This window comes from Lonchura striata, chromosome Z (genome assembly GCF_046129695.1).
Source record: "Lonchura striata isolate bLonStr1 chromosome Z, bLonStr1.mat, whole genome shotgun sequence".
NCBI lineage: Eukaryota > Metazoa > Chordata > Aves > Passeriformes > Estrildidae > Lonchura > Lonchura striata.
The window spans coordinates 67,093,793-67,106,587 of record NC_134642.1 but is presented as its reverse complement, the minus strand read 5'-3'; the positions used below and the strand labels follow the sequence as shown (position 1 = coordinate 67,106,587).

Genomic DNA, 12,795 nt, shown 5'->3' with positions numbered 1-12,795 from the left:
GCAAATACAAACAAATCTCTTAAACTGACTAGATACTAGATTTTAAGATCTGTAGTACCTTGAAATTTGGTCTTCATCAATGATAACAGTGTGAGCGAACAGAACACTGTGGATTGACAGCACTCCATAAGGTTTATCATTCGGCTGGATAGTGACATGAACAACAGATGGATAAATCAAAACAGCATCTCCCTGCAAAGTGTCTTTAAGAAGCATAATCTGAAAGGTCTCAGCAATTTCTGGTATGGCATCATCAAGGATCTTAAATTTCAAATATGTTTTGTGAATTAGAGGTGGGAAAACAAGAGTTGTATTTGGCTGTAGATCTAGGAAGTCTACATTAAGCTGTGCATGTGCAGTTGAATCCCCAGTTATGATGGCGTAACTGACAGAGACTTCGTCTTCATCAGGTCCAATTAATTTTCCAGTGACATCCTTACCACGAAGCACTTGGATTGTTATCACTTCATCTTCCTCAGGCACCATATAAGCACTCTGAACAAAACGCACAGGACTGTCATTTTTCCTAATATTAATCCAAACAGAATTTTTTGTGTTGTTGATTTCAGCCCCTCCCTCCACGCTCTTCAGACAAACAACAAAGATTTCATCATTTTCAGGTACCTGGAAAAATAGTATTAGCAACTGTGTGTAAGTTCCATTTCAAATATATGCAGAACACTTATACTGAGAAATATGGTTTATGCATTTTGCAGAAGAGTGTAATTGTACCGTCTGAAAGCTCATTTCATATTAAAACAAACAGGAAAACAGTCTTGCTTTTTGCTTTTGCTAAAAATCCCTTTTCACAATTTAAGGTATCTATTTTAGCTAAACATACTTCTGAAAGAGTAGAAAGTCAAACAAAATACAAATAAAATTACCCAAGAATCAGAAAAATCTTCATCTTTACAGCTTGAGAGTATGAGGAGACCAACTGCCATTTCTGAAAGCCACCTCTACTTGGAAACAAGTGTTCCTCTCCATTACTCATATTTAAATTTTCTTTTTTCTGATCTTGATTCTGATCTATCTCTATATGTCCCTGAGACAATACAACAGCAACTTCTTTTGGTATAGAACCTACCATTCATCCCTATACAACTGGAATCACCACAAACCCAGACAAAATTTCCATCAGAGGTCTGAGTGTTTTCTTTTTCTTAACAATAATTTAGATTTTTGTAATTTTACAAAACAAGTGTTTAAAACTACATTTTAGTTCTAGCTATTTTTTCTCCAATATCTGATGCAGGAGACAATAAAGAATAGCTTATAAACCACAAATTACAGAATAAAGGATGAGATTTCTGCTTTAAATGACTATATATATATATATATATATATATATATATATATATATATATATATATATATATGGATAAAAATGGTATGATGTGATTCCTGGGTATCCTGTGCAGAGCCAGGAGTTGGACTTGATGATCCTAATGGGTTTCTTTTAACTCATCATTTTATATGATTCTATGATTCTATATTTTATTCCCAAAATCTTGATTAGCTATACTAATGGAACTGAAAAAAATATTGTTATTAATAAATATAGATAAAAAGTAAATATTTAAAATTAATTCTGGTCTTGGTATTTCATCCTTACTGTGGACTACTGGAAACCAGTAGTATTTGCTTCTGAGAGGAACTCCAGGACAAAAGTACGACTTCTTAAAACCCTGCTGTCCAGTATTCCTTTCTCTTTCACATTCATTTTTTTATTGGCCACCCTCAGATCCTTTTCTAGGACTAGAAGAGTGGGCATGATAGCTTATGCCAATTCAGTTCTTTTGGCTTGTGGCACTGAAGCATGCATAATGCCATTGACTGATACCAAGGGTTTTTTTTCAGGGGGAGATCTGGAAGATCTCAGCCATCAGCTTCCTACACTGAAGTAAAACACAGTTGATCTACCTCATTAAAATAATTATCACTTATGTTTCATTTATTTGACTAACTAATATTTCACCTGGCATAACCTAAAAATATACATTTAAGAAAGTCAAAATATATCCACAATTTTAGCTGTAGTTTTCATCTTAACATCTCAGACAGAGATGATACAGGACAATTTGGATTTCTTAATGGCATCATTATTGACCAATGAAAAACCCAGTCAGACTTTAAAGACAACAATGTAAAAGACTTTCAGTATTGATTTGCCTCTTTCCTTTTATGTTAAGAAATTTCCATTATTCCTCACTAAAAAAGGAAATTTACATAATAAAATTAAATATAGTACTGTAGAGATCAGAGTTGTAGTCACCTAATTTTTGTAGGTAAAAGGCTTTGCAATTCAGAACAATATGTGTTACAGAGTTTTTTCTTAACTTCAGATCTTAACAGCTCAAATTAAGTTCTGAGAGTAACATGGAATGCTTGTGCATTCCATCATCATCATCAGTGAAGGATTTTTACATAAAATTAACCTTTTGTGTACAGCCATGGAAGACATCCAGCGAGTGGACCACCACAGCTCTACAGATCAAACTTTGAGTGAAAGACCATTAGAAGTACCTCTCAGGGGAAAAAGAAATCACATATCCCCACAAACTGAATGAATTCTTTTCATATATAAGTTACAGAAATAATACATCTAATCTGAAAGAGATATTTGTACACAGCAGTTTGTCACAGTCTCTTAAGTACTAATAACAGTATAGACTTGGGAGACTATTTTCCATAATTAACATAAATGTTCAAAAAATTGCTTAAAGGTTTCCCACTTTGACACACTTTTCTTTCCTCTATGTAATTTTTTTGTGAATTTCCTTATCAAGTTGTTCAGTATCACATTCACCAGAAAAGTTAAATATAGAAGCATCAGTCTGAAAAATGAACCTGTATGTAGTTAAAGAACATCATCCTTCACAACACAAGAACCTCACTACGCCATCTGAATAAAAATATAAAGCTTTCTTGATTATTTATACTTTTTACTGTACAACACCTAACAGATCTAGTCAGAGCAGTCGGGGTATGTTCAGAAACTAAAAATATTAATTGATGAAGAATACAGAGGCAATATTAAAAAGATAAAATGATAGCCCACAGAGACAAGACTGAACATCACTTTAGGCAGCAGAACTTGTAGCCCTGTTTAAACCAAGCATTTTTATAACATAATATACAAAGTCCCTCCAGAACAGCAGTCAATCTATACATCCAAACCAAAAATGTCAGCTTGTTTTTACCTGATCATCAAGCACTGTTAAATTATAAATCAACACTGATGTCCCAGGGGCAAATGTGATATTTCCCCTGGCTGGACTTAAGTCTTCTTCAGCTGAGTTTGGTCCATCTTCTATCTGCAAAGAATCGTTTTTTATGATAAGAAATATATAGAGAATGCATAAAAATCCAGTACAATAGTCAATATATAGTGTGTGAAATGCATAAGAAACTGCTATTTATTCACTCCCGATCATATAAACACACATTCAGTTGTGAAAATCTACTATTTTTCTAAATCAGAGTAGGCATTCTGAAGAAATTATGTATTGCCAGAGAAAGAGGAGGAAAACTACTTCCATACCAGCCTTTTGAGAACTCTTTAGTATCTACTGATGCATAACTGACTCTTTTAAATAATAAAAAGGGTAGTCCTTCTCTTTTAATTTAACTAGCATTTTCTAATCAGTTCAAAGACAAGATAATAGAAAAGTCACAAAATGAGTAATTGCTATATTGATGTGATACTAAGGAAATTACATTTAATACTAAAACCTAAAATTAGTAAGACCCATATTAGGGCTTTGTTTTAGAAAATAATGTAATTTTTTTTCAACACACGCATGTAAACTACATTTTGAGATTAACCAGATAAATTAGATAGCAAAATGTATTGGATTTAAAACAAACACATCTGCAATAAATAACATAAATAATCACTAAACATTATCTATACACGCTATATTTATCACTCAAGAACACCCACTACAAATCTTTTGAGATTTTGGCCCATCTAGATTACATCTTTGCTGACAACTGAGAAAGGAATTTTGATATGAAAAAAGAATTACCTGTAACTTTAAAGAATGCAATAGAATCAGAACCAGACTAAAAAAAAAAAATAGCCACCTCTCACAATAAAGGCAATAAGTATATCCCATTCACATGATGTATGTGAGTAAAATCCTAAATATTCGAGTAATGGTTTTGAAAGGTTGAAATGTCTGGGAATTCAAACTGCAATATTATAGATATAGAAATTCACTAAATATTGATCTCTACATTTGCATTTTTGAAGGTGGTAAAGTCAGAGGTTTATAAACTTTGAAAAAAGATGCAGGACATTTCTTGCACGCTCAATAGATATTGTTTGCTAATTATACCAACAAATGCTGCTTCAAATATCTTCCAAGACAGAGATTACCCATTTTTAAAAATAAATTAGTTTTTCCTAAATTAAGAAGTTAGATAATTGCAATATTTTCCAATTGAAAGGTAGTACTTTCCCATTTTATGAAACAGATATAACAAATGTAGACATAGCTATTTAGTCCTTTCACTTTAATAAACACTTTGATACTTTATGAAGCCTCACAACTTCATCTAATAGTCAAATGCATGAAGCTTTTTTGATAAACTCACCTCAAAACTTACAACGACTGTCCCATAGGTTCCTCTCTCCCTGATTAGAGTGAGAGGCACAAATTCATTTCTGCCCCTAGGCTCATTCACTGTGATTAAGGCAGACTAATGAGGAAGAAAAGGAACAGGCAATCAGATTGAATATCACAGCAGATGGAAGAAATTGTTACCATAGAAATACTAAACTCCCACAGACAAGTTAATCCAATCTGCAAACCAGTCTGCTGATGGCATACATTTCCTAGCAACCAATTATTTCAGCTGATAGAAAGCTTGTAGGGTTTGAGATTTAAAAATTATCATAATGTATGTAGAGTGGGTTTTTCTGGGTTTGGTTTTGGGGTTTTTGTTTGTTTGTATTTTGTTTGTTTGTTTGTTTTGTCGGTTTTGTTTTGGTTTTGTTTTTTTGTTGTTGTTTTTTGTAAATGAGAATAGTTATATTACACTAAGCACTGGCATATGAGCACTAGTCATATTTACAGGAGTTCCTAACTCTATTAAAAATAGGTTTTCTTCATTAAAATCTCATTGTTGGATAACTAGACAATGGATTCTGTCTATCAAAGTGTTATAGCTGAGAAATTTCAAAGATTTACAACACTTCAGGGAGCAGCATGGTTTAATATTATCGTAATAAAAATTTTTCATATTGGATTTTTTTCAGGGAAGTCTTCTAAACAGTTTATTGACATAATGCCAGCAATAAAGCAGAGTTTCTCTTTCTGATAACACAAACTGTATTATTTCAAATATACCATTAGAGCCACACCACTCTTATCCCTAGAAGGTATTCTATTATGCATAGATCATGATACTGCCCTTACAGCTTTAGAGTTAAATATAAAATTGCTCACTTAAGATGGGAAAAAGGTATATATTCTTAAAATTTCCAAGCCACCTCTTTAACTTTCCTATGGTATTACTTCCTCATTTCTTCCATAGTATATTGAGGGACAGTGGGACTGAACAATTTCTAAAAGCTTTATATTTAGATAAACAATATCGATTCATCCAAGTTTGAGGATTTCAGGAAACATTTCAACAACTAAAAGCATACAGAAATATTAAAACTGTATAAACGTATGAATTACATACATATGTATGAATTATCTCTAAAGATGTTTTCAGAGATTTAACTATAATCTGTTTTCAAGGGATTTGGGTGAATAACTAACCAGCATCTTTGACAATTTCATCTTTATGTTTATTAAAATGTTCTAAAATACACCATATAAAAAGTCATACCATGTTAAAAGAAATTATTCCAAAGGCATTGTCATTTGATAAGATTGTTACAGTGACAGATTTGGGAGCACCAAGTCTTATCCTTGCAGATGGTTTCTAAAATTAAAATCAAAATAAAATGTTAAGTATGGTAACAGAAAAAAAAGGCATTTTGATTTTACTGTCTCTTAAGAGTTAATATCGGCTTACAAAAAATGTATGTCTTTTTATTTCATATCGTAATGAAAATTGTTTAAAGCAATAGAATGCACTAAGGTCATTCCTAATTACTGTGGAAATAAACTCTAAACACTGAACAATAATGTGCTTGAAACTTTGCAAATGATTAACAATAGTTAAACAATTAATAATGGCATATCAAGAGGAAATGATACATGAAGCATCAAATACTGCCAGGAATTGCAAAGCTGTACTTTTTTCCCAAACATTGTATAAAACTGAAAGTCTGAAGCTATTATAGTGGGATACCAACTAAAGGATTTACTGGGATAGCAAGTATAAGAAGCAAGTCTTTATAGCATTGTAAAATTGACATTTTTACAAATCAAAGATGGTAGGGAAAATATGCATTTTTGTACTCACTGCAAACATCCCCATAGATATGTAATATTGGCAATAAAATAGAAAATTTATTTTTATTGAATTTACATCTTGTTTAGTCATGAACTGTTAGCAAAATATATGAATGTGAACCCCTGTCTTGTACTATAACTCCTGTGAGACAGAACAATGTGATGAAATTTGGTAAATATAAAATTGTTTGGGTTTAGATAAGTCACATTTAACCTCTACTTCTGGAGGACTCGAAGTCATCCTCTTTTTCTGCTACTTCCACCCTCTCCTCCATACACATTCTAGGCAGGAAACAGGCTGAGTCTCCACAAACTATTCTGGGCTCTAGTACACCTTCCAATGTCCACAGCTGAATGCAATGCCTGCTCAAATGTCAGGTGCAGCAACATGACACAGAGAAATCCACAGAAATGCAAACTTTCTGAAAAGCAATAAGCATCATCCTGCTTGGATTCAAGATTTCAGCTCTTACCTATTACTGTTTACAAGCAGTAAGTCTACATTGTAATCTATGAAATACCATTCGCCTATATTAGATTATCCACTGTTTTCTGTAGAATAGATACATTGAAAAATTGAGACTTACCAGTAGTGTCAAGTGAAATGTGAATGTCTCATCAGCCTCTGGAAGATCATCATCACAGACAGATATATACACTGTTCGGTTTGTTTCTGTATCAGGTATAAATGCAGCTGCATATGTGTCAAAAAAGTCTCCTGTGTTTTCTCCATCAATCTGCAATAAACACACAACCAAATGCCACCTCCTTCTTCCTTCAATATGCTCTATATCACCATTCTAGACTCATTTGAAAAGACTTCATACCCTCTTTGCTGCACTAAGTCCTCCCACTGCACAAAATTCTTTCCCCTGCTGTCATACATTTAATTTCTGGAAAGAAGGTACATAGATACCAACCCATTTTATTCATGCTGAGTAAACAGGTAAAAAAAAAAAGAAACAATAAAATAAACAGAACACTTTCTTCAAAACTATTTATTACTTCCTTCCCTGCAATTTGGTATCTTTTGCATAATGTACCATATGAAAAGGTTTTTTATTGGAAAAGTTATGCCTGTATAGGAAGCACAGATCTGTATAGCTCATAATACTCTACATGAATTAGACTTACCTTAGGATGTAACTGCCCTCTGCCTTCCATTCTAACTACTGGAAGGAGCCTAGGAATTCAACCTTGATTTACAATTTGATCATGAAAGTTGGCAAGACTAAGTCTTCTAAAAAGAACATCTCTCTTTTCAAGTCAGTCAACATAAGAAAATTCCCCTAATTCTACTGTGAGGTGATTATAGGGGAGATTACAAAGGCAGTCATGTAAAACCAGCAAAGGGTATAGACAGTTGGGCACTGAGGCTAAATGGAGAGAAGTCACTGAACCAGCATAGATGCCACACCTGAATCATCCTTCTTAGAAGCTAAAGGCTTGAAAGAACCATTGTGAAAAAACTATTCCTCCTCTCAGAAGAGTGAAATTAGAAGTTCAGAGAAGAGGAAACAAAGGGGATTTTGTGGCCCTCACTTGACTCTCTTATCAGTCACATTCACAACTCTCCATGTTTCTGAGTCCCAAAAAGTTCTTTAAAAAGTTATGCACAGTTACAGAGAATATAACTGCCATGGTTTCTTACCGACACAATTGCTGTGATGTTAGCAGGCTGCCCTGTCCTTTCAATTACAAGACGTATAACAGTTGTACTTGTTTCATTGACAACAAATTCTGTTTGTCCACTGAACTTCACTTCTGTTTCTCCAGATGTGAAATGAATGAGTAATGCTAAAAGCAAATAAACTAATAAAGAAGCAGAGGGCATCCCTATGGAGAAAAGAGATTAAAAATAAATTGTAAATCTAAAATACACAAAGCATTTGTGGTTGACCTTACCAATCCAGTTGACTAAAATACACAAAGCATTTGTGGTTGACCTTACCAATCCAGTTGACCCTTCTCAACTTGTTACATACCATGATCATATTGTGACTGTCAGAATGAGATAAAAACATGCAGAGGTCTCCACTACAGTCAAGTCACATATCTAAATATCCTGTGTATCTATTTCTACTCTTATAATTTTCATTTAGTGATTTACTAGACAGTATTTATTAATTTCTTTGAATGGCAGAATAAGGAGCTCCTTTTAAGAAAAGTTTTTTTTAATTACCACAACTGTTTTAGTTTTCAATCAACAATAATTAGCTTCAAGGCTGACAGTTCAATTTCCACTTTCTTTGCTCTCTAGATTGTCCTTAAAAACACACAAAAAATACAGGAAGGTTGAAGGGTTAGATACTTGCAGTCATCTCACAGATCATTTTCTGTCATGTTATTCACCATGAAATATCCTTACACTTGAGTCTTATCCCATGCTCCTTTCATGTGTTCCTGTCACGGAGAACAACTGTACTACTTGGCAACTGCAATCTTTATACAGGAAGACTTAGATTTTTTTTGTTTCTTCACAACATCTAGTGTCTTTCATTAAGAAATACAAACTTAAAATCAAGGTTTTCTTTTACATTGTCCATTTCTCTTACATCAGAGTTCAGTTTTATGATGTAAAATACAATTTTAAGTCCCAGTGAAGTCATCAGGTGTGAAAGCAAAAATTTTTAAAAGAGTCTAGCACAACAAATTTCAAATGGTTGCATTGTTCTGCAGAGGCTTACATTGCACACTGCTGACCAGAACTGAGCATGTGGATGCTGGATAGGGCAGATTGCTGTCATAAGGATCTTAGAGGTTTTGGATGAAAATGAGAGAACAAAGTTGTGTTCTAAACATCAAAATGCATTACAATATCAAACTTTACATGAATTACCTCCCTTGTCAAGCTTCTTTTAAACTGAAATCACTATTTTACCCTATTAGCTCTTAAAATTTCTGTACAAAAGGTACAAACAATATTTGTCTAATTAAGTATTTAAATAAAATATCATTTGCTTAAAATTATCCTTCCAAGTATTACAATTACCAGACAAATCTGGTCAATTGAAGTTGTATAAATTGTTCATAAAAAATTACATTAATATTTGCATATTAATAACTTTTAAGATCAGACATGTTTGCAAAGTAGTTTGCTCTCATTATTGGAGAGTGGCAGTTATGAATATTTAATAATAAATCATCACTAAAACAGCAAATGTCAGGATTACATTAAAACACATTTTTGTAAAATGTGTGTCAAATTTGAGTTAGAATTGAGGTCCAGCACATACTCTGAACGATTTATGTTTGCAGTCAGAGAGTTTTAATCCTGGAATGAAGAGAGAATAAGATAGCCTTTGGACCACTTTAACTAATGCAGCTTCAGAAAGACTTCCAAGTCTTTGACTCATCTTTAAACACATTCTATCTGGGCAAAGATAAATTCTGTGTCATGAGGACTTGAAATAAACTGCTTTCAGGCAAGCTGAAGAAGAAAAAGTTCTACAGACATGGCTTATTAACTACGTACAAACTGGAAGTACAGTCAAGAAAACTATCAATGTTTTCCAGAGAACCTACAAGCAAAGACTGATGGATTGACAAAGTTAGTTGATTTTAATTACCTGTAACAATAAAGTCATCTAGATCTGTTGAACATCACAGAGGGGACACCAAACAAACAAAAAAAAAAAGTAAATGCAAAAAATCAGGACTAACTATTTTCCCTTTGAAAACAGCTGTTCTTTTCACCACCCACTTTTCACACCCACCACCTGAACAATGTCTGATTATTTCTGAAAAAAAATGTCACACAGTAATGATTTTGCTGCATAGCTTCATACTACTCTAAATTTTTATTACCAGGAACACAGTTCTTCAAGATATCTATGGCTCTTACTGGGAATTCAGTGCATAATAGACTGATAGAGACGATGCTCAATTCTCACATATCTATCCATTAAGTAATTCTAGTGCAGCAAAAACTTACAGTGGAAAGCAAACATAAAATATATACACATAAGCCCCTTGAAATTTAAAATTATCAGTAGTTCCAAGGTTTTTTTCCTAGTTCTATGTGGAAGTGTTCTGAAAAAACAAACAAACAAACAAAAAAAAAACTTCAAGCAGGAAAGAAAAGAGTTGCCTAACTTGTGTAAACTCTCAGACAATTACACTCTGCATCTTTGATACTAAGCTGAGGAATTTGTTGACCTTTTAGCTTCAGCTGTTACCTTTGCCAATACCTTCCCACAGTACATGCTTCTAGTAAATAATACTGAAAACATGATCCTTGAGGGCAAGATTACGAAGTTTAGAATTACTTGAATTCTATTACTTCTACTAGAGAGCATTCTAAAACTATAGGATTACTCCTGTGGAACAAGAGAAGTTTCACAATCATACCATCAATTATTCAGCTGGTGTATATCCTTCCTGGTTACGTTATTTGTACTAAGACTTCTGCACAGCCTGCCAGAAGTAGTTTTTACTCTATGTATATAAACTACACTTTTAAAATTGTGATTTCTTTTTAAATTTATATGATGCAATATAATAAAAATGCCATACATCAAGATTAAGAGAATGCAGAACAAATTTATTCAGATAGTTGAAGATATATTATAGGTCCCAGTATCTTACTTAATTAAAAATGAAGTCACTTTGTACACTAAATTCCTACGTTAATTTATATGGGAATACAATTTGGGTTTTATTACCTATATTGCATAAAGTTCAGCAGAAACCTTTGTAAGATCATGGATTACAAGAGGACCCTTTCTTACTTCCCTCACTCATTAAACCACTGGCATCTGTAACTTTTTTTTTTTAAATTAAGCTGAAACTCTAGTCCTTGTTCACTGCTAAATTTTGGTAAACCATGCATTAGTGATCAAGTACTCCCCTCTGTTTCAGCTAACTACTATTGAGTTCATTTCTCTTCATCCAGGATATTGACATATTCTAGTTAAATTAGTTTAATGAGCCAAAGTCATTGTAATGTTTTTAGAACAACTACAAGCAATAGAGTATCACACATCTTTACAGTATGTACAACGGATTACCTATTTTGTTGTCATGTTCTGATTTAAGCCATTTCAAATAATCATTTGCAATATCAGTGGTAGTTTAAAACAATGCTATATACTGAGGCCCAGATGATGTTTCTAAGGGATTTCTAATAAAAATTTCTGGCATCAAAACCAAACCATACCTTTCAAATAATAATCTAGACATTTTAATGGCATTAAAGGATTTTAAAAGCAAAAACACCCCATTCTTCAACTATACCATTTTTAAAAAAGTAAAGAAATCTAACTCAGAATTCTGAGTCATGATCCCTAATTAACACTTTCTTTTAGTATGCATTTTTGTTCTTTTTGAAGTAAATTTGTATTTTCCACTAAAATATGGAATATCGGTGTAGAATCAAAGAAATCATATACTGATTCCACACATACTATCACAATTTATATAAGGAATACTATTTCAATCTGCCATCCAGTTGAAGCCAAGATAGGCTTATGAAACTCATGAATCACCAGGATTAGCTTGTTGCTCCTAGTCAGTTTCTGGAACAAATTTCAGATGAAGACTTTAAGGTTTATAAAGAATGAATGGTCTTTTCAGCAAACTTTTACACCTGCTTCTGTGCTTAATAAATTAAACCCTTAAGAATGAAAAGAATTCCTGGCTGTTATCTTTGAAGTATGAGGGAATCTATAGTCCAATGAAACATGGAGACATCAGGAAGGGAAATTAAAGGGCTGCTCCAAATTAAAAATCTGAAATGAAATAAGCATAAAATGCAGGACGTTTTGCCAAATGGGAATTGGCAAAAGAAAGACAGTTCACAAACAAAGTGGCAGATGGAACAAGGGATTAAGTATTCTTTACCTCAGAGTTCATCACTGCTGTTCACAGGAGAAGCAACGAGCTGAAGAAGCACCATTCCCACCCAGCAGTTACAACCTGATTTACCACTTGTCCGTCATTTAACAACTCACTGTGTATTTCTAAAGCCCACAGACACAGAGGAGCTAGAGTAAATCCAATTTTCACTGCCTGTCCTTGTCTACTCCCCATGATTACAAATACCCAGACTAGATGAACATTAAAATCTGGCGTGCCCAGTACTTTGCATCGAGTACATCATTACAGGTATCAGTGCTTGCCAGAGAGAATTCTATTCACAATGGAGATGTTAGCACCATCTTTGGCTGAATACAATGGAAGACAGATACATATGCTCTTTCATACATAAAATGGCAATATTCTCTGTAGTACACAGGAACAGCATAGAGCAAGAAGTTTCACAAGGTCATTGCCACTGCTGCACCTGTTATAGAAACATACTGAAACCCTGCATATTTACAGTATTTTTTTTATTTTAGGCATTCTCAGAACCTTTCAGCATTTACCACAGTATTGG

At 33.3% G+C, this 12,795-nt stretch overlaps 1 protein-coding gene across 1 annotated transcript in view; it reads right to left on the bottom strand.

The window, feature by feature from the left end:
* The window catches only part of ADGRV1 (adhesion G protein-coupled receptor V1), a 436,592-nt gene that overhangs the window by 417,246 nt on the left and 6,551 nt on the right, over positions 1-12,795 (bottom strand). Inside the window, exons 2-7 of the mRNA XM_077790425.1 lie at positions 8,071-8,255; positions 7,007-7,156; positions 5,848-5,943; positions 4,603-4,707; positions 3,204-3,317; positions 59-624 (exon numbers count right to left, since the gene is read on the bottom strand). Coding sequence (XP_077646551.1) covers positions 59-624; positions 3,204-3,317; positions 4,603-4,707; positions 5,848-5,943; positions 7,007-7,156; positions 8,071-8,255 — 1,216 coding nt within the window. The remainder of the gene's footprint in view (positions 1-58; positions 625-3,203; positions 3,318-4,602; positions 4,708-5,847; positions 5,944-7,006; positions 7,157-8,070; positions 8,256-12,795) is intronic.